The sequence below is a fragment of the Necator americanus genome, chromosome IV, assembly GCF_031761385.1.
Source record: "Necator americanus strain Aroian chromosome IV, whole genome shotgun sequence".
Lineage (NCBI taxonomy): Eukaryota > Metazoa > Nematoda > Chromadorea > Rhabditida > Ancylostomatidae > Necator > Necator americanus.
The window spans coordinates 27,832,640-27,856,241 of record NC_087374.1 but is presented as its reverse complement, the minus strand read 5'-3'; the positions used below and the strand labels follow the sequence as shown (position 1 = coordinate 27,856,241).

Below are 23,602 nucleotides of genomic sequence, written 5' to 3'. Positions count from 1 at the left end.
AGTACAGTACACCAGAGTACAGTAAACACTTGCCTTGTTTTGATTAAAATACAGTACAGTAATGTGGATTAAACGAAAGCACAAGCGAGGCACAGCAATCCTTAGTACGATGTCAAGGGGATAAAAAGGATAAAATGTCCAGCTTTAGTCAATCCGCTTGGGATACACAAACGCGTTCAGTTCTGTCCAGAATCGTTCAAGGACTACGAACGTGTGTCTAACCTATACAATGACTTTCGAGGGCTTGCCGATGTATCAGGTCAGAGTTTTTATCCTTCCAAAGAAATTAGATAACAATTTAGGGCTTGAAAGGGCTTGGTCGGCACTGGGACGGTTTCGTACCATCAATCGATCGTGCAGTCACAGCGGAATTACTTATCGACTGCGCTATTATCGCTCAGTTCATACAAAGTTCAACAGGAAAAAAAATCGGGTTCTCTTGACAGATGACAAAAAAAAAAACTCCTTTGGACATGCCGCGATGGTTCAGAAAATTAACAACCTTCCATAGTTGTGCTGTTGTGCTTCCATCACATATTATATCAAAATTGTATTATTTCATTTATTCGCTGCGTTATTTTTCCTTTACCTTCTTATCCATTTCGCTTTTCACTCATTCAACCAGTTGCTCAAACGTTTATCGAACGATTCGTTCACTCATTATTTGATAACCCGCACACTTGCTCAAATTCTCCAAAAAAATATAATAAAATATTTCCTATTTATGTCCATATGTATTTGCCTCATAAGTACCTTGCCGCATAACGTTGCTATGACAACCATTACACACGAAAAGGCGTAGCTTTTCTATTAACCTTCCTTTTCAATGATTATCCCCTTCTTTTCTGAAACAATGCAAGTGGAGTGGGCAAATCCTATTAGAGGCCCTTCTCTTTAAATCTGTTTCCGCTTTCATGTATTTCTTCTGTTTATCAGCTGATGTTCATCGTTCAAGTTCAGAGTTGACCAGATCAGATCAGATGCCACCGTATGTTGAGGAAAAGAGATAGAAATCTCCTCAATTTGTGTTCATACCGTATCGTAGCCTTACCAATCTGAATATACAGAAATCTTTGATGAACAGCTACAATCCTATGCATGAACATTGAAAAAGTGACGGTATGTGACGGTGCGGCACCATGGGGTCTTGACTTCTCATGAAAAATAAATTTCAGAGAACTTCATTTATCAAATTCATATCCATCCGAATTCATACTCAAGTTCTCATCTTTAAGTTCTACCCAAAAACAAGGATAACGTTGAGGAGAAAGCAAAATGCCGTCAGATATTCCGCCAAAAGACAATAATTGCTACATAGCCTGAGGTCACAGCTGGAAAGGTATTCAAGAACTCAAAGTTCCATGTTTCATCGAAACGTCACGAAATTGATGAATGAAACTATTCATATTTGTTGAAATTGACTTTTTCCCTCATCTGTACAGTTTTCGTTATTGTCTAACACCGTGATTCCTCTTTACATACTTTGAATATTTGTAGCAGGAACAGAATGTATCACAAAAAAAACCAATAAAACAGCGATTAAGCACAAACGGATTTTTTGAGGCTTTATTACATGTTGAGAGACAAAGCAGTTCGGGAATATACCGACTTTTTCAAAATAGATCTCCAGAGGGATCTAGTGATGTATCAGTTACCGTGGAACTTCCGTTTTTTGAAAAGATGTTGCCCGGCGGTGCTCCACCGTCACCCAACGTCCTTTTTTAGATGCTCCTACATAACATTGTACAACTCGAAAGCAAAAAAAATTGTGTACCTGAGAAAAAAATCCTTTTATTCATACATTCCATCTTCTCCGTGAATATTCTTTTAGATGGAATTTTCATGAGTAATATGAAAGCGTAGTGTACCAGCTTACGGAAGTGGTCTTTTATCGCTCTCAATACATTGAACGATCATTGCATCGATTCTTCAGCGTCGATTTTTTCTACCTAGAGCAGAAGAGAAAAATGTGTATAGGGAACATGCCTATCTAGGTGAATGTCACGGCCGCCGTCAGCACGTCCAAAAACTTCGACAGGTCGTGCAGCTAGTGCAGCTCGTCGAGCTGCTGCCGCTGCTCCACCCGACCAGGCAGTCGGAAACGGTAGGTGACCTTCAGATTCATCCTAATCATTCTATAGATAAATCCTCCAAATAGTCCTCTTCATCTGTAGTCCGAGATAGCGATTCTTCTCCAGGCTCACTACCAACAGGCGAACGACCACCTTCAAGAATTTCAGTGTCACGTGCAGGGGTTCCTGTTATGCCGCCACCGCCATCACGATCAGGGATCGGTCAGTTTTCAAAAACTGCTTACGAATGGATTCTTCTTTCCAGCTGGTTTAAAAAAAACTTTTTTGTGTAGAATCCAGAATCGGAACTCCACAACATCGACTCGGATCCTCTCAGCAGCGAATTGGATCAGCAGTGCGTTGTTTCCATACTTATGCTTATGCGATTGCGAGAGTTTGAACATCATATGATGAAAATTTCCCATTCAAAGCCATGTAGGAACAATAAATGCTTAATGAGTGAATGAATGAATGAACGAATGGACCCGCGAATGTATGGAATAAATAGCTTGTAGATGGCTGATCGTCCGTCCACAGGAATGGCGCGTCCACCTACCGCCATAAATCCAACTATTCGTCCTATAACTCAACAAGGTCTCAGCGGTGGCAGAGCAGTAAGCCGACTTGGCACAGGGAGTCCGTATTTATCTCCAGAATACGAATCAGACTCGTCCTTCCTTAATTCTTTTCCAGGCACAAGACAAGTACACGACAAATCGTACTACATGGGATTGCTGAAAGCCAAGGCGAATCAGCTAACCGCGGAAATAGCCAGACTCGAAGAAGTCTACCAAAAAGGGCTGCGTGACCGTGACGAACTGGAGGCATACGAGCAAAGGTACTGTAAAATACAGTAAATATAGGTCAGCTTTTAGAAGAAAAAGTAATTTTAGAGCAAAAGAAAGCGCCATGGAGCTAAAGGAGATGCAAGGAAAGTTGATTGACTTGAACATGGTGAGTGGAAAAAAAAAGTGATTTTGGTTAATTGTGTGAATGTTTATTCACGTCTCAACATTTCTGAAACAAAAAAAGAACAAAACTAGAGCGGTTCGAAATAATGCATGTAAGCAATTTACAATTTCAGTAGTTTCAATTTACGTAGATATTCGAAAAATTTCTTCTTGTTTGCTATGGAGTATTCTCATTACATTGACCTGAATTGCAAACGTTGAAACTACGTATGGATGAAAGCGATCTTTGAAGAAACGGTAGAAGTTACTCATCTATCCATTAGAAATTAACAATATTTATAGACATTAGATCCATTAGGATGTAAAATATGCAATGTAATATAATACTAGAACAGAATAGATAATAATCTTCATTAGAATATGTGGATTGAGAACCACGCGTGGGTTGTGTTTATCCGAACGATCGCGCTGCTTTTTCGATTCCGATAAGGCAGGAGGAGTTGAGGGTGCGAGCTGATAACGCGTTCGTGCGCGGTCTTTTGTGCTAACATAACCACCAGTGTGTGCGGAATATAGTCGGGACAAAACGACATGAAGCACGGACGGAGTCTTTTGTGTGAACATATGACCGTATAAAAAATATTTGAAGAAGAAAAAAACCAAGGTGAAATAGCTTCCCAGGAAGAAAGGGTTTTTCTTTATGCCTCTTCGCTATCAACCTCCACAGATATTCGTCTTCGCTCTCCTTGAACGACACGCTCTCACCTCGCTCTCGTCGTACGTCCTCTCATCGCGCGATGTGTTCTCTACTTTAGCCCGGCCACGTTTCGCCTCCTGAATATCCGTAATCTCTCGCAACCACCTAGCCTCACACAGCCGAACGAAACCACCGCTGCCACTGGGCGTCGTGGCGGGCGCCTGTGAGCCAGCTTCTAGGCAGTAGATTGGTGTGGATGGAGTGAGGGGAGGAGTCCCGCGGTGGTCGTTGAGTACGGCGACCGGGCGTCCGCGCCAAGCGTTGCGTCGCCAAGGGCCCGCCGTCGGAAGATGGTGGGTCCTGGGCGGACAAGGAGGGGTGTACGGCCCAGGTCCGAAAGGGAGCAGGCAAAAACCCCCGCGCGATGCAGTGGCCGGATAGCGCCCGCGAGTGCTCGCGCTGTCGTGGCCTCTCCAATACCTTCAGACCTCCAATCGTTTTTGCTTTCTTGGACTAGCTGATGCTGCAAAATAACATGTCAGCGTTTTTACTTAAGACTTACTTGAATCAGTTCTTATTAACCTTAATCTTATTTAAATGTTACTTCCACCAAATTTGAAGGTGAAATGGCTCTGGGTGCTGCATAATTACACTCACTTATGTCCCAAGTTCGACATTCTTTGAATCTTGGCATCGTATAGTTAAATTGTGTGCTACTTTTTGCCCTCACTTAGTTTCGCTCTCGCAGTTTTCGGGAATCCAAGGAGTTGTAAGAGTTTCTTTAAAAGATCATATGAAGAAGTCACAAACAAAATTAACTCACTTGAAGAAATCACAAACAAAATTAACTTCTAACCTTTATCTACGGGAAAACGAAGGAAATCAAACGCTTGGATGGTCATCTGGGAGAGCACCTGTATCGTGAAGACGATCCAGCAATCGCCGTCATCACTCCGTTTGGGAGTAATATATGGTTTATGGCCACCGCAACATTAAGAGCATAATTTTTCGAAGTTTGAGTCAAAGTCGTTCTCGTGCGTCTTGGTGAAAAAGTAAAACAGACAAAGAGCAACAAATTTTACAAGCGTTCATCACCAATGCTTCTTTAAATATATTTTATCGGAAGCTTCACGGCAATGTATAGTTAGGGTGGAAACGATGCGAAGCACGCACGCAAGCACGGACACGGCTTCTCTCGAGGCGCTTCGGTGGAGCATAGCGGCTGGAGGCGTGGTGAAACCCTTGCTGGCGCCACCCACCCCTGCAGTTGCGGCGGTCCCATTTCGGTTCCAACTGCTGCCTCCACCGCGCCGTTTCGAGCGCATACGCAAATGCACCGCAGCTACACTCGTGATTTACGTCGTTTTGATCCGACTATAGTTAAAGATCGATAAAATGCAAACAGTGTAATTTTCCCTTAGTCCATAGTTTTTACAACACTAACTTGTGTTTTACCGTATTAGTAGACTTGTAACCTACATATAAAAAGCTTACTCAAGAAAAGTCTGGTTCCCCTCCTTCTAACCCTCACTCCCCCTCCCATCCCCCTTCCCCGCAAAGAAAAAATAACCTAAATAATATTCAAGCGTCAATTATCTCTTTTTTATGTTATTCCTTGCAAGCCAAAGTGTTCTATTGCAGATTATCGATAATGTGCATTCCAACCGTGACATAAGCGACGTCGAAGCGGAAACCCGTCGAATTAAGGAAAGTGCTGATGAGGTAATTCTCTGACCAGCTGATAGCGCTCATCCCGCCGCTAATTCAGAGCTTTTCCAGATTGAAGCAACAGTACAGGAACTTTTTAATGAACGCCAAGCTCGCGAACGAGAAGCTGAAGAACTGATGGCAGAGATAGAAGAACAGAAACGTCTGAATGAAGCTGTAATGGCTGGAATGGTACGGATAGACTCTGCTCTTCATAATTACCAATATTTACGTTTGTATAAGCTGCAGCGGGAACTAATAAAGCATAAATGGAAATAAATATTTGAATTCTCTTCCCATTCAAACCTTTTGAGGTTTTGAAGCAACCCAATTCGTCATATTCATCTTTTCAGGACCCAAGTATCCGTGAACGCTATGAGGAGTGCAAAGAGAAGAATGAAAAATTAAAAGCTCAAATAGAAGAGATGCAGCAAGAAATCGATAAATTGGATGAGGAAATCGATCAGCTTGAGTTGGAACTCAGTAATTCACCACTAAGAAGAGAAGCGGGTATACATGTTTCAAGCACGATACTGTAACAAAAATTACTGTCTAGTACCGTAACTCCGTTTGTAGCACAACTGCGTCAAGCTCTCATGGAGCTGAATGCGAAAAAAGCTGCATTAATAGCGGAAAAGGAATCGCAAGAAACACCCGAACAGAAGAAACAAAAGCTTATCGAAGAAATGCGTACAAATAATGAGGATATCCAGAGAATGGAAAAACAGTAAGTCCTGTTACATAGCCGTGGCTTTCCTGTAACTCCTTTTTCTCTGTTTCAGATTAGAGAAACTCAACGAAGAGATCAACAATGCTCGTGAGGAACTTCAGGAGTTAGATTCGGCTACTAGTGAGACGTTGGGTGCGTTTTTGAATTTTAAAGAGGACAACACATCAAGGTATAGTCGGTTCAAAACGACATGAATCACGAGTGTAGTTGCGGTGCATTTGCGAACGCGCTCGAAATGGGGCTGTGGAGACAGCAATTGGAACCGAGTTGGGAACGCCGCAAACTACAGCGATGGGTGGTCCCAGCAAGGATTTCACCACGCTCCTAGCCACTACGTTCCGCCGAAGCGCCTCGAAAGAAGCCGCGTACGCAATTGCGTACGTGCTTTATGTCGTTTTAACTCTACTAGGCTTCTTTTTCGACTTTTAATTTTGTTACAAATATATTGCTCTTTTTGCATCTAAAACTGAAAAGGGAAGATTTTGCGCTATAAAACAATGATACAGTGTAGTCAAAACTACTTGATTTACAGTCGGGTCGGAAATTCCGGATCTCTATACATCTCACAACATCCATAGAGCATCTCGCAACGAAAATGCCGCAGACAAAATACGACACAATATGTCGCCGCGCGTAGATCCGCGTAGATAGTCTTTGACACGACCGTTGGATGAAACGAAACGCATGCGAAACGTTTCAAACCAATCGCAGTTGGGCGAAGGTCCTACCACGAAAGCGGCCGCACAGTGTTTCATTACAAAACCAATTGTTTTAAACGGACTTCAAATCAACGTATTGGGATGTTATGGTATTTTGCTGACTGTTTACATGCAGTGAGTGAAATAGGTTCAGTGGATTAAAAGATCGTGACTCCCGGTGTCGATCGAACCAATCAGTAATTTTTGGGAATTCTTTATTATTATTATTCTTTTGAACACAAAGCAAAATACCAGGAAATCGACTATGTTAGGAAACCTCAGCGAAAAGATAGGACTGAGGGTGCAGGCTACGACTATGTGCGTGACCACGCTCAATTCCCACTAATTATCCTGAGAAACGTCGTGAGAAACTGTTCGGCGTTCGAATTCTCCTTTCGAAGCAGCTTATAACACGCTAACCCCGTACACGCGCCGCGTATACGAACCAGCTTTCAAAAATCAACGGGGTTTCCTCAACAGCGTACTCAGACTAAACATTAATATCTTGCTGAAGGAACCGACACGTTATAAGGTGTCTGTTAGCAAATTTAGAACACAACGTTAATTTCCCACGCTTTTTTTAGCACGATTGAGGAGAATTGAACGTGATTACGAATTAAACCTGTGAATTACACCTGTAACTCTGTATTTTCGTGGAAAGATCCCAACATCATCACTTTCGTGATATGCTGTTTATAAGCACGTATAGCGCATAACACCTTAGTACGTGTCGTGTCCCTGAAAATCACTGACTAGTGCGCTGGAATTCGAATGCTGTTTTTGTTATTTTTAGCTAAAAATAGCGAGAGATATCGTGATTTACTGTTGAAAGAAAAGGAATATGACGAATTCCTGAATGGTTTCGACGAACAGAAAGAGGTACGCAATTTTACGTACTGTCCTCAACTCGCTAAAATTCATTGTTATGTCAACTCAGGCACTCACACGTGAACTGGATGGATATGCTGAAAATATTGTTCAAATATTGCGGAATATCTCGTTGAATCTTGCACAGGTGAGAAGGAAAAACCCATATTTGTCAGTTTCCTTCAATTTTCAGAAATTTGAACAAATAAATTGCAAAACTTCAATTTCCCGCCTCAAATTGCCATTTTTTAAATGAATTACAGACAGATAAAGAGCCAAACATCGCTGAACAGGATGTCGAGGAACTGCTCAAAGGGAAAGAAACGGTAGAGGAATTACAAGAAAGTGAGTAAACTGCGAAGCTCCCCACTACTTGTCCTTAGCAAAAAAAGTCTCACATGTCAATCAATCATGTCTTAATATGTCTTTCTCGAGCATTTGAACTGATTTCTAAAGAGTAATAACACTTTCAATTCTCCGTGAAATTTCCAACTCAACCGCGTTAATTCCAATCGAAGCTTATCTCCTTCTTTTAGAAAAGTTCTATTCTTTGTGTCAGTTGACGCTTATTTCATTCATCTATATTTCTTCCACTGGTTTTTTTTTTTTGCTCCCAGTGATTACTTAAAATAGCACGAAACCGACCACGTGGGCAAATATAGAGCGCAGTGTAGATGATGTATGAGCGTGGCCTCGCTCAATTCCCCAAATCGTCGTGAAAGAAGGCGTGGGAACCTCTACGAAGTACATAAGAAGTCTACGAAGTACATAAGAAGTCTAGAGTCCCTACGAAGTACATAAGAACGCCTCTTGTTCGCGCTTGTTTCGGTTCCTTCAACAGCCCTTTTACTATTATTATTTGAATAGGCTGCTGAAGAAACCTCATTGATTCTCAACCACCCGCTCACGGATGTGACGCGTGCAGAAGGGTGGCTTGTTTTCACGTATTTCATAGGAACAAACGGCGTTGAGGTGTAGCATAATGGTAAGAGGCCCACTGAACCAATCAAGCTTCTCATACCTGTGTGGTTTTATCAGACTTGTTTGTAAGGATAAAGGCACTGACTTAAAATACTGGATAGCTCGGGGCAACTCAAAAGGACTTATTAATACTAATCATTTTGTCCTTTATCTTTTGTTTGTCTAGAAACAGTGCACAGGTACTTAACACAAAATTTTCCTCACAAAAGTTGCTCCAAAATCTTCATAATCCATCCCATCTCGTAACAACAGCTTTTGAATTTTTAAATAGAAGCGATAGAACTTGTCGATTGTCAAATTGAAGCAAGATCCAAGATTGTTAACATACCTAGCACAGCGGGTCGCAACTTCTAATGGTTACATTGATAATGTACCGCGGAAGCCAGGTGTTATTGCGCATCAAGATTATGCCACGAAAAAGAGAAAGATCAATTTCTGTTTACCTTTCATGACCGGCAACCTGAGCAAGGCGATAAGGGTTCATTCGGTAAGGCATTTTGGATCACCGCCAAAAGTCAAAAAATGAACAGGAAGGATGAGTGCATTGCGATCACAAACGAACTAGCCCCATATCAAAATCTGCGCGGGTTTTGATCTACGGGGCGGGCCGTCAGGTACCTACAAAAAACCCTTGTGACTCGCAGTTGTGGTACGTGGTGGTCTGTTGCGTTACCAAGTCTAGCTAATGAGGTAAGCACTAGCCAATGTGTTGCTGTTTGAGTTTGCCTATCGTTTGAATGTTTTCTGTAGGTGATAGGGCGTTTGGAAGAATAAATCACCAATGGCCTTGATTTTCTCAGGTTCTGACGAAGGCGAAAACGCCGAAACGTTAGCTGTTAATAAATATCAATGCCAATCTTGGCCATAGTTCAAGCAAATCAATAATACAAAATGAATAGAAAGGAACAGCGCATAGCCGTGACTAACGAGCTGGCTCTGTATCAAGATCTCTGCTTGTTTTGATCTACGGGGTCATATGCGGGTTGCATACTAGTTAGTATTAGCGGAGCGATTTAATAGCGCAGAGGTCCGCTATTACCACAGCAAACCGGCTACTTAAGTAAGCACAACGATTTGGACTATTTCGGTTCCGGTTTTGCGTGTAGCACCTTAGGGAATGATGACCTGTTCTGGATAAGGCATTTGAGAGGATATGTCACAAATGATCTGACTTTCCAGGCTCTGATGAAGGCGACGACGTCGAAACGTAATAAAGTTTGTTAACAATCTTGGCTCTTTCGACAAGTTGCAATCTACGCCAAAATTCAAAGAAGGTCGAAATTTCGCCCTTCAAAAACGATACAGTCGTGCAAAGATTTATGGACAGAAAAACAACCATGACAGATCTTTTTATGGATTGCGGATTTTGAAGTGTTACTTTACAGATGTATCCTTAGTGTAGAGACAGGTAGGAGGGGAACGTAGGAGGGTGCTGATTTTGTAATATTGATACTATTCTATTGCTGAAAAAAGGTGCCTTCTCAATAGTGATATTCATGGGTCACTGGTATACATCTTTAAATTTACAAGCAGGTTGTTGTCATCGGGCAGAATTTTACGGATAGCGGGCGTTTTCTATGTCTTCTACATCGATGCAGTCGTTCTCGTGTATCATCTCATCTACGATCTCTCTCAATCGATCGTTGGTTTGAAGCCGTCCTAATGTCAACTAAGCTATTCATTCCTTTCCGGTCGATGAATTGTTACCAGTGTCCAGTGGGAGAATAAAAACAAGGACTTGACACATTGGCTAGCCCTGCAAGCCACTGCAAGGCTCAACGCAAGCTCATAAACCCGAAACGGTTTTGAATTCAATTTGAACGCCTAGGCGCATCCCCCTAGAGATTGATCAAAGTCGTGCACTTTGCCCTTTACCTCATCCGAGAATCGAGATCTGAGTGCAAGAGACGACCGCACCTTGTAGGCAGCACGAATCTGACGTAGTGAGGGAAGCTAGAGATGGGATTGTAGATTGCGGGATCAAAGGTAGTTACGTTCACCTCTCCCCTCGTTCTAAAAAACGGCGTGAAAGACTTCATTTTTCACGACGATTTCAGTTGTACCGCACCGCCCCCGTACACGCGCGGCTTCCAGTTGCGCGTCCTCCTCGACAACCTACTCAAATGAAACCAATGAATAGGTTGCTGAGGGGACTAGAACGTATACATGGAGAGCGCTATAACGTTTATTGTAGGAACTAAAGCGGTTTCCACGACGTTTTTTACGATTATTGTGTAGAGATAAGCGGAACCACCCCTGATCCTGCAATCTACAAACACGCCTCTAGCTTTCCGTACGGATTCCCTCACCACATCAAATTCGTGGAATGCTGCCTTTAAGTAGAACCATTTTGAGGTCCCAAGGAGAAAAATTCTCCCAATTCAAGAAGAATACATCGGGTGCTCCATTGCGCTTCACTATAAGAGCTTAAAATCCTACCAAAGTCGAATAAATATCTTCAAAGCTCAATTTTTCGCGGAAGTCGCTTTGATCGATCGATGGACATCAAACCAAAAACACGGGTTTCAGTATATATGCGACTGCAACAGGGTATGTTTCTGCAAGAAGCTATGGAAAATCGTCTTAACTCTGAAATTGAGACGTTGGAGAAGAAGTTGGCCGAGATGGAAGAAGAATCAAAGAAGTTCGATGATATGGATCGGCTTGAGGAAGAAGCGAAGGAGAAAGCTAAGGTATTAGAATAATCAGATGTCAGCATAGATATACTTAAGAATTTTTGATATTCATCTAGAAAATTTTCTAGGAATTCCTTTTTTCAGAAGCTAGAGCAACGCCGTGCAGAGCTGGAAAAAGAAGTACCGGAGCTAGAAGAGCACGTTCAAAACCAAACGAAACGATTAAATGAACTTCAAGAGCAATTGAACAGTAATCCTGAATATGTGGCGGTTAGACAATTTTTTTTCTTTTTTTTCAGTGAAAAAATCGCACCGTCGGCTTTTCGGCGTACGCATTTTTCAATGAAAGTAGCTTTTTTCCATTTTTCTGAAGTGCGCTTAAATTTCTGCCTGAAAATTGTGGTGATTAGACAATAAAAGTCACCGCTGAAGTCATTACCAGCAGGGTCAAGTAAAAATTCCACAAAAACTTCTTAACTGAAAGGTTTTCTCACCTGATTTAAATTTTTTAGTACAAGGCACAACAAAAGAAGCTGGAAATGTTGAGAGAGGAGAATGCTCGACGAAGAGCAGAAATTGAAGCACGTGAAAAAGAAACTAACTATGAACCTGTAAAGGCAGAGGTTGGTTTTCGAAAATTATTCGGAACAAAATTGGATTTTTCTCTAATTTGGAAGTTTTTTGAACTTCGGAAGAAAACCGTTCCCCAATCAAACACCAAATTCCAGGAATTTTACCTTTCTTTTTTGTTCCTCTCTTTTTCTGTTCCAGACATTTTTATTTTTCTTAACTCAGGAAGAGGAGCTACTCTGCATGTACTCCAATAAATCAATATTGTTTAAAAAGTGACATATGTATGTGTTCTTGGAAGAATTTTTGGAATCCAACAGTGAATTTTCACGAAACAAGAAAAGAAGAAGTTTGTTCAAGAAAAAACACTTACTGATTACAGGTCCGACGATTACGTAAGCTGTACAACGATCATCTTATAGCCAAACTAGCAAACAAATGAGGTCATCGTTCCGGAGGAATCCTGTGATCTGTGATTTTAGAGCTAAAATCAATGTTTTGTTATGTGTCACAGATTTCTCCGAATCTCTTCTGGTTTCATTATTTAAAAGTCATGAGGAAAGCTTGTTTATCTCTAACCACTTAATTTGTTTCAGTAATTGTTGTGACGCCACCTAATCGACCTAATCACAGAAAGAAGAATTGATAATTAGAACTCACTTCAAAGTAGCAGTATTTTCCAATTATGATAGCAAAATTCAATTAAAATTCAAATTTAAAATCCCATTTAATTTTTTAATTTTAAATCACGTGCAAATTGATGTTTTTACCGAAGCTTACCGATCAAGTTCCTGATTGGAACACATTCTTTTAGTTTTCAATCTGAATTATCTAAGAATGACAGTATAGTCGGAAATAATTACATGAAAATATTTAAATCATCTGTAGTCGGTCTCGCTACGTATCGTTGCGTCTTCATATTGTTCAAATTTATTTCTTGGCACTCTTTATGACTCCAAGATTGAGATTTTCTTAACGGTACGCTAGGCAACCTGTACTTATGTGTACGCGAACGAGCGCGACGCCTACTCTGGAATTCACCAACTTTCTTTGCTCTATCCACATACATACCCACATTCTCTCTCTTCCTCATGCCATACCTTAATCGAATCACTACCGCGGCCATATTCACCATTACAAGCTCAGTCCTATATTTATTTATTTTTATTTATTTTTATTTATTTTTCCCCACCAAAAAAGACGAATACTACATGGATTTTAAAAAATGTCGCCAAAAAAGTTGAAGTTGAAAGTCTTGTTTGCGTCAACTTGCATAACAGTCCTGTCTGTCTACAAAATATACGGAAGGACTCTACATAGAAAAAAAAAACGCAATGGTAGGTGAAAAATATCACGGAATGCTACTCGAGTACAAAATCATGAATCACCGTACAAGCAGTACAGTCCCTACAAGCGGAACTTCTTGTCTTAAATAACTTGACAAGTAAGCGTACTCAAATGGATCGTGTGTCTTAAATGATAGTAATTCGTTCCAACACCACAATAACACACCACTCAATGTCGATTATTATAGTCTCGCCAAGGCGGCATGAAGCAGTGCTGTTGCGTAAGCGGCTGTGCTCGAAGAGGCGCGGTGGAGATGGTGGTTGACATCGGCATGCAACCACCGGGAACAACAGCGGTGGACAGTGTTAGCAAGGGTCCGTTCTGGATCCTGAACGCTACGCTCCACTGCGCCACTTCAAGCGCAGCAGCTTATGCACCTGCACTGTGCTTCATGTCGTCATGCACCTACTACACTTTTTTTTCGCATAGAAAAGCTTTTCTGGATCGGGTATAATTTCTCGTACTCATTATAATAGCCATAAGCAAGCAACATACGAATTAAGAAGATTTTTATTTTTGGAAGGTTGAATTCACATGTGTCATGTATATGACTATAGTGCGGTCAAAAAGACATGAAGCACGCACAGCTGCGTAAGCGGCTCCGCTCGAAGCGCTGCGGAGCAGACAGCAGGTGGAACCGAGGTGGGACCGTGGCGAACTGCAAAGATAGGTGGCGGTAGCGAGGTTCCTTACACGGCCCCAACCGCTACGCCCCACCGCGCCGCTTCGAGCGCAGCCGCTTACTCAACTGTCCGTGCTTCATGTCGTTTTGACCCCACTACAGGATGTCGTTCATCTTCTCCCTCCATCTGATCAAATATGCGAATTGCCTTATTCTGACAGAGAATTTCCATCCTCAGATAGTAAGCGCTTTAGATGTCCTCAATGGAGTGGGTGCATGTGCCTTCGACTTGTGCACGGAAGAGAGATGAGGGGGTGTATATAGTCTAGTCGAAACGACATGAATCATGAGTGTAGTTGCGGTGCATTGCGTACTTGCTCGAAACGGCGCGGTAGAGGCAGCAGTTGGAACCAAGATGATGAACCTGTAGTGGGGTCAAAACGACATGAAGCACGGACAGTTGAGTAAGCGGCTGCGCTCGAAGCGGCGCGGTGGGGCGTAACGGTTGGGGCCGTGTAAGGAACCAAGACCGTGGGATGGCTGGTGTCAGCAAGTTTTCCAGTACGCTCCTAACCGCTACGCTCCACCGCGCCACCTCGAGAGAAGCCGTGCACCGTGCCTCATGTCGTTTTGACCTTACTGTATATTAAAGGCAGCATACCACGAATCTGACGCGAAAAAAATCTAAAGTTGGGGTGGCAGGTTGTTTCATCAGGGGTGGTTCCGCTAACCTCTACGTGATCTTCGTAAAAAACGGCGTGAAAGACGACTTTTTCCAAAGACAACTTCAGTTGCAACGCGCCACATCCAAGAGCGATCACTTGAAGATCAGTGGTGTCTTCTCCCCAGTCTATTCGAGCGAAACCAATGAGCAGACTGCTACGGGAATAGGAACGAGCAAGGAGAAGCGTTCTAACATACATCTTAATAACAAAAGTAGTTCCCACGACGTTTCTTACGACGATCAAGGAGAGATGAGCGGAACCACCGCTGACCCCGCGGCCTGCAACCCTATCTCGCTTTTCCTGCGGACTCCCTCCCCCCTCTAATTTTTGGGGTGGTTTCCTTTAAAGCCCCCCCCCCACAAAGTTTGGGGGGTATGTTTTTCGGGTGATTTTTCGTTTACGGGGGGTTTTTTTAAAAAGGGAAAAGGTTATTTTTTTTTTTTTTTCCTTTTTAAAAAAAAAGAACCGAAGAAAAAAACCCCCCGCCCCCCAATGAGTTCGATTGGAGCGCGCCAGCCTTGTGCACGCGCCGCATCTTCCGGGCCGTTTTTTACGGGAATTAGGAAGAAATGGACGGAATCACCCCCTCTCCATAATCTACTATCCCGTATACGAATACTCCACCTGAAACCCGTACCAACTCGCATTCGTGGGGTGATGCCTTTAAGCTGAGAAAGAGTGTGCACCCAACAGACCGTGCACTACAGAAGAATGCATAGCGTTTGCACGGATGAACACATTCAGTAGCAACCACTAACCCTAAGTCCCAGATCTAGTACTCGATTGGAATATTTGAATATTGTCATGTGTCTGCTAATCCTTGAAATTGAATATAATTGCGGTTCTTGTTTTTTTTTTCGAATTTTTTTCGATTTTTTTCGAATCCATAGTTTACTAATATCGGTCTAGCCATGGTCTCCGAATCCTTTTTTCTGCTAATAAATATTGTCCTTAGCTGATTTCGTGACATTGTTCCTGTCTACTCTGGATGTGATTCTTTTTAGATAAGGCAATTCATATGTTTTTGTTCGCTTGGTGAATGATGCGCAGGAAATCCTCACAGGACCATTTTTCAATGCTTGCCCACAATACTAGGAATTGATAGGAATCGACTATCACTAGACGTTACTGCATTGTACAAGCATCTTAGTTCATTTGTTGCAGGTGAATTTGTCCTCAGAGAGATAGAATGGAATTTTTTAGGGCACAGAACAGGTTGTGAGGATTAATGTGACAACCTGATGGAGTGTTGTCCTAGATTATTGACCAGAGTACATGTTATCTATTCGTCGTAATCTTTTAACTTTCCTCTAAAAATAAATCCAATTTAAAAGAAAATTATTCGTATTCTGAGCACTACTTCCTGTAGCACTATGACTGAGTCTGAACGGTCCGTATGTAAACACCAGGATGGGACTTATACAACGTTCATAACTGTTTGGTTGTCGCAGAAAATCACTCGGTTTTTCTTTAATTTGAAATATTTATTTGGAAAAAACAAGCACTTTCTCAGTTCCGCTTCCTTAGATGTATTTATATCGTATATTTTCTTGAACTATTTATTATTTTCTTTCCTAACTCTTTGCCAGCTGTTGAATTCCATGCTTGAACTGGTTATTTTATTGGTTATTTTTATTGGTTTTTTTTTTATTAGTTCTGGTATGAATCTGCTGGTTCTTCCTAAAAAAAGGTGTTTGCCATCAATGAAGGTTTTTTCGTGCTTTTTACTCGACAGAGATCAGAAAAGGTGCAGGTCCAATAAGGTGCAAGGTTTCTGGAAAATGTTCCGGAAACGGATAAAAAACCCCCAGCTCTTGAATGGCCATTTTCGTCACATTTGCAACAAAAGAACATGAATGGCCTTGTCGTAAAATCACCTGTTGTCGACTTAGCACTTAGCACCTAGCCTTCCCTAGAAAACGCGTGAAAACAGGCTGCTTGAACCGGTTCTCCTTACGACACAACTTACTACGCAATAAAATGCGAGTAATTCCGTCTTCGCCGAGGACTGCAATCCAACAGATGTAACTCAAGTACCTAAACAATAGAAGCTTCTCAAACTGCATAATCGCGGATGCCATGCAGATTACCATCCTTCTACTATCCGTAATAAGTTGTATCGCTGGGAACAAAGGTGCAGAAGCAGTTCCACGGGCCCTCTTCTGGATTTTCCACTAATTGAGCATTATCATACTCGTACACGTGGACTAGATCCCTACTCCTACCTATTCGCGGTAAGATCCCAACAATATCCACTTCGTGACACTCAACGAAGTTTTTAGCAGTAAAGTTTGGAAGCGTTTGTTTCCTGGAAAGTAGGTCGTAGTAAATGATCGCTTCGATTTGCGTATATTTGGAAAAAAAAACAAAGAAAAACGAGTGATTCCCTTGCATAACCCAATATAATGTTAAGCTGTGACATATTGGAACTAATGCTGATTAGACACTATTGGTATGTCTGCTATTCGTGAAGAAAAAGAAAGCCCACGTCATGCGAATTTATTCTGACCTTCGCCGCAGAATAAAAGCCATCGGCCATAGAATTGGTCCGCTTATTCGGAGTTATTTTTGCTTCAAAACATCTATTCAAAGCCTGACACCTACGTACTGCAAAAAACAATGGAAATTCCTTCGTATTTGCTTCGATATGTTATGGATGTTGTGGAATGGGATCGTATTGTTTCGCTGCTTCTTCCCCACGACTTCGCCCACTCTCCCACGCAGCTTAAATTCAATGACGTGCTGGTGAAGCAGAATGCCATTCGTTAAATTCAATATCGAGAGAACTTTCCAGAAGATGTGCGCAAAATTCAAATCCAGATTATCAGCGTGGACAAAATGTCAAGAAAGAAATGAAACACACAGTCACTAAATATAGCAAATGAATGCTTCTCTGCAAATTCAGCTGCAGTGATGAATGTTCAAGCGCTCTCAAATCGTACAATTATTCGAATTCGTCGAATAAACTATAACCAATCAGGGAAAAAGCGATGATTGCCCGACAATTGCACTAATATTGCAATCGCCTGCCATCCATAATTCTTGTCAGGCCTAAGACACCCAGAAATCATCCGTCGAACGTCAGAAACCATTCCAAAAATTAATTAGCACTTCGACCAAGAGCACCGAGGACGGCCTGGTCCAGCTCCTGCCAGCCGGGCGCCGTCCATGATCGATGCCTCGTCGTCTGCGCTCTGCCCTCGCTCCGACCAGACCGCCCTGCGTCTCTGACCTAGGATGGCTGCGCTCCGAGCAGGTTTTGCTCTACCTCGCAGTGTTCTGTCTCTATTGCACTCATTTTCCTCTCTTCTTGGGCGATACTACCCTTCCTCTCCTTTCCCTTGTTATACCCTCTCTCTCTTGTTCATCCCTCTTTTTCGTTTTCCTTGTTTTGATCGATATCTACCATTTAAGGCATTTTTCATGCTCTGTTCTTTGGTGTCATTGTTGTTTTTTATTACGCCTCCTCTTTATTGAACGCATTTCCCTCGTCACTCATCTAATGCTCATATCGTAAAACGTTTCAGTTTCAAGAAAAGCACCACCGTAAGGTTGCACATCACCAGGAGCAAGCTAATGGAATGACTTATAGCCTGTATTTCGCATTTGCCGGCTTCGTGATATAGGTAAGCAGAAGTGTATTTATATCGATATCTTCCCTCTTCATATCTACATCTATTTATCCCGTAGGCTTTGTTGTCAAATATGTTCTAAAAGCTTCGCCTCCGGATGCAAACCTCTATTTTCATGCTGTTCCTTAGAAAACCAAAAAAACCTGCACATTTGCACATTTTAACATCCTCTCTTCTTCGAAGCGATAACTGCTTCTGATTACTGCCACTGAAATTTATATTAATGGTAAAGCCTCACTTGACACTTTAGAGAAAAAAGTGCAGATCTATTCTCCAAGTCGGTGAAGTGAAATGAAACTGCATCTAAGTTCCTGTCTTTTGGACTTTTGAAATGTGTTTATAAGGCATTTCTGTAAATCACATATGTTTTTCAGGAAACATTTCACAGGAATTTTTTTTTTTTTTTTGCCGAGAGGAAATAGGTTCTGGAAAGTGTCTTTGTTGAAGTGTTTCCTGTTTGATTGTTTTAAGAGAAATTAAGCTACTGTGACACGTATTAATTCAAACTCATGTGTCAAAAGGTGCGAACTTCGTTCTTCATTCCAGCAAGGAAGATTGCTCATTTATCAAAAGTGGTAGTTTGTAACAGGATTTCTTCCCTTCTTCTTTCCATTTCAGCTCAAAAATTTATGCTAACAGGATAAAAACCCACTTTATGAGAGAAAATGCGCTTATTCATTCACTTTGTGGGCGTAACTTTAACCGATGAATCAGTCTGGACATCGTTTCATGAATTCATACTGCTCATTTACATCCTGTTTTATTATTATTTTTACTATTTCTCGTGGAAATCACAATATTGTTGGTCTTCCTGTAGTTACATTTAGAATTTTCTGCTTGAAATGAACCAGGCATCTTAATGTCTTATCTCCGTCCAGTGATTTATTCTATTTTTCATTCCTACTCATTTAGATTGTCCCTAAAAGTCAGTATACGGAGTGAATGCTAGCGTCCTGATTGAAAATGGGCGAAAAAGCGGATCGCACGCTGACACTTCTTCATTTACGGAAGACTTTCAGTGAATATATGCGTATACCTCTTTCGGGATCTCGAGATGTCGATCCGAATAGATTACTACCTTTATTTACTAAGGTTGGTTGCCTTTGTTTACCACAATTTTTTGCTTTTATTTTTTATCTTTTCCTATTTATTCACAATATCTGCTTTCCTACATTTTGAACTGATTCCATTCTTCTTTAATTACTGAAATCCCCGGTGTCTGTAGCTACGTTCCTATCGTATACCTTGGAGACATTTTTCTTCCTTTTTGGGAAGGTACACGTTATATTTAGTATTGCTACGCGTAACTCATTCATCTGCATCGCTCGCTCACACCTCTCTACTTTCATCTTTTAAAACTTTTTAAAGATGTCATTCTACATTGGCACGTACAGATTTAATCCAGACCTTCGAAAATAAAGAGAATAGAAGTATTGCAATACAATCACAGGTGCGGTAGGGAGAAGCCGGACCCTCCTCAGGTGAAGGGGGTTTAGCTCATGGGGTGCAGCTCAAGTGAAGGGGGTCCTCTCGCCAACCGTCCAAAAGTGAAGGGGTAATTTTGCCAACCGTTTAAAAGTGGAGGAGGTCCTTTCCCTAACCCGTTCAAAAGTGAAGGGGTCAGAATACTGGCTCCGACTGTCGCATCTATGAATACAATACAATCCTTCATTTTATGATCAGTGTCCATCTTTTGGGCTTTCTACCCTCTGCAGTTTACATTCGCATATCCTTTTTATTTAATGTGAAAGAATTCACACTAATTTCTCTTTTCTAGGTCGAAGCTTTTTTTCCATGTCATTCCAGTCTTTTTGATTCTTTTCTTTTACAAGTAGTGGAGTAATCAACATTATTGCACCTTACAGCTGTAGGAACATTTTTTGCCGAAAATACTTTAGAGGTCTTCTAATCTGCTGAAAGAAGATAGTGTTCTTTTTGCAGTAGTACCCTTTTTTACAGCTTTACTGCGACAAACAAAAGCAAAGATTGAAAATTTTTCAAAACTGAACAAAATGCTTTTCCGGAAGTCTTTCTATCAATATTCTTCTCCGTTCCTCTTGTCTTTGATGTCTTATAATTCTGAATAGGAATAGAGTTTTTGCCGCACTATGACAATTACGTGATTTCTCTTTAGGTCATGGCAATGTTCACTCCTGCCGAACTAAAAGCTGAATTTAAGGAAATTCTCAACTTCACTACATTCCTCAGTAGTGTGTTAGTGAGAGAAGTTAGACAAAGGTACGCGTTAATGCGGCTTCTAGCGATTTTTTTTTTCTTTTTTTTTCATCCTTTTTTAATCTTTTTTTCAACATTCTGTAGAGCATCCAGTCATGGTACTCTAGAAGCAGCTGTTAGCATTGCCGAATATCTTCAACCATCGTCTGCCCAGAAGGGATGGCTGTTATTGAATTCAGTTTATTTTTTAGTATCTACGTGAGTGTTACAACATTCTTGGTGTCGAAACTTTCATTAAATTGTAAACTTTTTGTAATGGTGATTATCCACATTTTGTTTGTTTGTTTCGAAATGTTAGAGTGACTCATCCTGCGTATGGAAATGGTCTTACAGTAGCCCCATGAGTCAGAAAAGAATTAGGAATTTCTGGACTAAGTATTTCATCTTCAAGATTATATTGCTCTTCTTTCAGGGATGATGAAGCTATTATAAATGCTGTTTGCAAAGTTTCACTGCCCAGTACACTCGTGAAAACCATCTATTTATTTTTTGATCTACCCGATAACGGCGAATTTGTCGACCCGTGGCAGAAACTCAACGAATTAATTACCTGTTTGTTGGATCGATTGTGTTCTTACAAGTATGTCTTAGCATATCCTTCATTATTTCTTTCTTTTAAGCTTTTTTCTATTCACAATCTCGTTGCTTTTGTTCTGTTGCTCCCGACTGCCTTCTCCCTCTCGTCATCAACCTTTCCAAATATTTTTGGAAATCTGAGTGATACTATTTAATTCCAATTATTTGTGTCAGAAAGTATCATGATTTTTAGTTCTCGTTTCCGGGAACTGAACGAAATGTGAATTTTATTTGGGTAGTGCTTTCTCGTTTATTGAAACTTTTGTCTGCGTCTTCTCACCCCAATGTCCTGAAAGAGCTATTGTTACTGCGGTCAAGCAAAGCCATGAACTATTTGTTGCAATGCTGAGAGCCTCTTATTAACTTTCTGGTGTGCTCGTAATTAAGAGAGGAGAAACTGTAGAGTATAAGAATCTTGTCAAGTTCAAGTAGTTACAAAAATTTCTCTATTCTTGATACTTTCCTGACATTGCTCTTGAGATAATAAAATATATAGGATTCGCTCATGGAAGCACTGGTCACCGAGTTTGTAATGAGATGAGTGGATTTGCTATAAAGCAGCGGAGCATACATACTTCGAATAGTTGCGGAAAATCTATGCTAGCTTACTTTCCTTTGAAAACCCTTTAAATGTTCTTCTTTGGAAATTTTTTCTCTCACCACCCACTACTTCTACTGTCCAACAATTCTCTTCTAGATATGTAAGTGAGGAATTGGCGAAGAAGGATGACCTTCTTCTTCTTTTTATTGGATCCTCCTCTTCACTATCCGCGCACAACGTTCAGTGGCGGAAGACTACAGCAAGGATGCTAGAAGCACTGTCTGCTAAGGTATACAGTTTCATGTTGTTAAAATAACCTCCGATGTATTTTGGTACATCCCTAGACGATTTGTCCATTGGATTTCATTTAAAGAACTCTCATGAAGCATTTCTTCTTTGACAAAGTTAATAGAAATCTTTTTACGTAATTGCATAGCTTGTAGAACTGTTTTACGTTTTTATAGTTAGCTCCGTACACTACTTCTTGTTTTGGATCTCAGATCTCTACCTATTCTGTCATGATTACGTCAGTGAAATATGAGATTGCTATATGTTGCATTTTTCTTGGAAGTGCACATCTACGATCGCTGAAAATACACGTTGCTTAAAAATGAGATGTGATAATGTGGTCAGTAACGAGGGAGTTTTTAAAGCAGAACGCATTCAGCCTTTGCACGTTATGAAATATTCTCTGGTTTGTCGCATTAGAGCTTTTGCAAGATTATTTCAAGAGGCATTGTTGTTTAGCAGCTTAGTGGCTCAGTATTTATCGATATGTACTCTTCTACCTCAGATTCTTAAGCAGTGGTATTGACACACACAAGCGGATGAAAATGTGATTAGTCATTTTATTAACTGTGTGTTCAAAATTCGACATTCTTCTTTTTTGTTTTGTTTATCTCGAGTGTAGTACATGAAAGAAACCACAAGAGTCCTCAACCAATTAGGGAGAACGAAGACAACACGCGAGTCTTCCCGTTCTCTAACAAATGACAACATTCTCTCGCTGCGAATGAAAACATTGACTTGCCGAATGGAATGACCAGAGGCGTAATGTGATGTGTTGCTTAGGCTCAGGATATTCCACACTACCACAGAAAATCTATTCTGAAGTGTTGAATTGCGAGTACTTGGAAAGTTTCCTATTTTGCTCATTTTCAGAGCCTTACACCAATAGTAATAAAGTACATTCACACGAAAGAATGCATCAGAACGTTTATATCGAACGTGAAATCGCCAAAACTTCAACCACAGGTGAGAACTTTGTTTTTTTTTTTCGTCACAACGACGTCAAATAAGAACAGAATTGCTGATAGTTGAACCACGCTGGGTGTAATCTAGAGATTTTTCGCGGACTGTTCTTTATCTCCATAACCAATTTGAATTACTCATATTAATGCTTGTTTAACTAATGAAGATCTATGATGGCGAATCAGTTATCACTTCTCTTAGGAAGCAGCAGAAATGATCATTTGTTTGCTATGTGTGTTGAAAGACTCAGCGCGGCAAACGAACCAACTGATAGAGGATTTCAGTCAGTCGAATGGATACTTGGCTATCAAAGACTTCATACTGAAGTAAGAAATACTGCTAATTTTTATCCGTTTTTTTCCCCTTTCTTACTTTCTTCTATATTTTTCTTGGCATATCCCTTTATTGATTTTTTCCTCATCGTGACACCAAGGTGTTCTTTGATGCTTGGAAAATAGCATGTATTTTGCTCTCTGTATCTTTGCTTTTGGTAAAGAATAGGGGTTATAATGTCCTTAGTTAATCAGTTTGCCTGGGATGCGGCAACGCGTTCTCTTCAATTCAGAATCGTTTGAAACTTACGAACGTGTGTCTGGGCCATAGAGTGACTTGCGGGGGTAGCCGATGTGCCAACTCAGTGTTTTCATCCTCCCAGTCAAGCGTGTTACCATCTTATCGACAGGGGATGAATGGTTTGAGTTGACAAATGGCTTAGCGAATATTTTCCAAAATTTTGGTCAAGGGAACTGACGTACTGATTTATCTAAATTGTCATACGTTCCATCACTAATTTAACGTACAACA

The 23,602-nt window shown here is 41.0% G+C and overlaps 2 protein-coding genes across 4 annotated transcripts in view; both read left to right on the top strand.

The window, feature by feature from the left end:
- Positions 1-1,998: 1,998 nt before the first annotated feature.
- Positions 1,999-12,311, top strand: RB195_002951 (uncharacterized protein; the record flags this gene model as incomplete). The annotated part of the gene is made up of 18 exons (XM_064200425.1): positions 1,999-2,104; positions 2,199-2,294; positions 2,366-2,427; positions 2,588-2,708; positions 2,766-2,910; positions 2,966-3,026; positions 5,322-5,402; positions 5,460-5,579; positions 5,741-5,897; positions 5,964-6,114; positions 6,170-6,249; positions 7,609-7,694; positions 7,753-7,830; positions 7,946-8,027; positions 11,193-11,356; positions 11,444-11,569; positions 11,812-11,922; positions 12,252-12,311. The coding sequence occupies 18 exons, from the start codon at positions 1,999-2,001 to the stop codon at positions 12,309-12,311; spliced, it is 1,887 nt and encodes a 628-aa protein (XP_064056306.1).
- Positions 12,312-19,158: 6,847 nt separating this feature from the next.
- The window catches only part of RB195_002949 (uncharacterized protein), a gene marked incomplete at both ends in the record, with an annotated part of 29,472 nt that continues 25,028 nt past the window's right edge, over positions 19,159-23,602 (top strand). For all 3 annotated transcript variants that reach the window (XM_064200420.1, XM_064200422.1, XM_064200423.1), the window contains 7 exons: positions 19,159-19,287; positions 20,330-20,433; positions 20,515-20,628; positions 20,843-21,010; positions 21,704-21,836; positions 22,709-22,801; positions 23,000-23,124. In XM_064200420.1, the coding sequence (XP_064056301.1) occupies positions 19,159-19,287; positions 20,330-20,433; positions 20,515-20,628; positions 20,843-21,010; positions 21,704-21,836; positions 22,709-22,801; positions 23,000-23,124 (866 nt within the window). The remainder of the gene's footprint in view (positions 19,288-20,329; positions 20,434-20,514; positions 20,629-20,842; positions 21,011-21,703; positions 21,837-22,708; positions 22,802-22,999; positions 23,125-23,602) is intronic.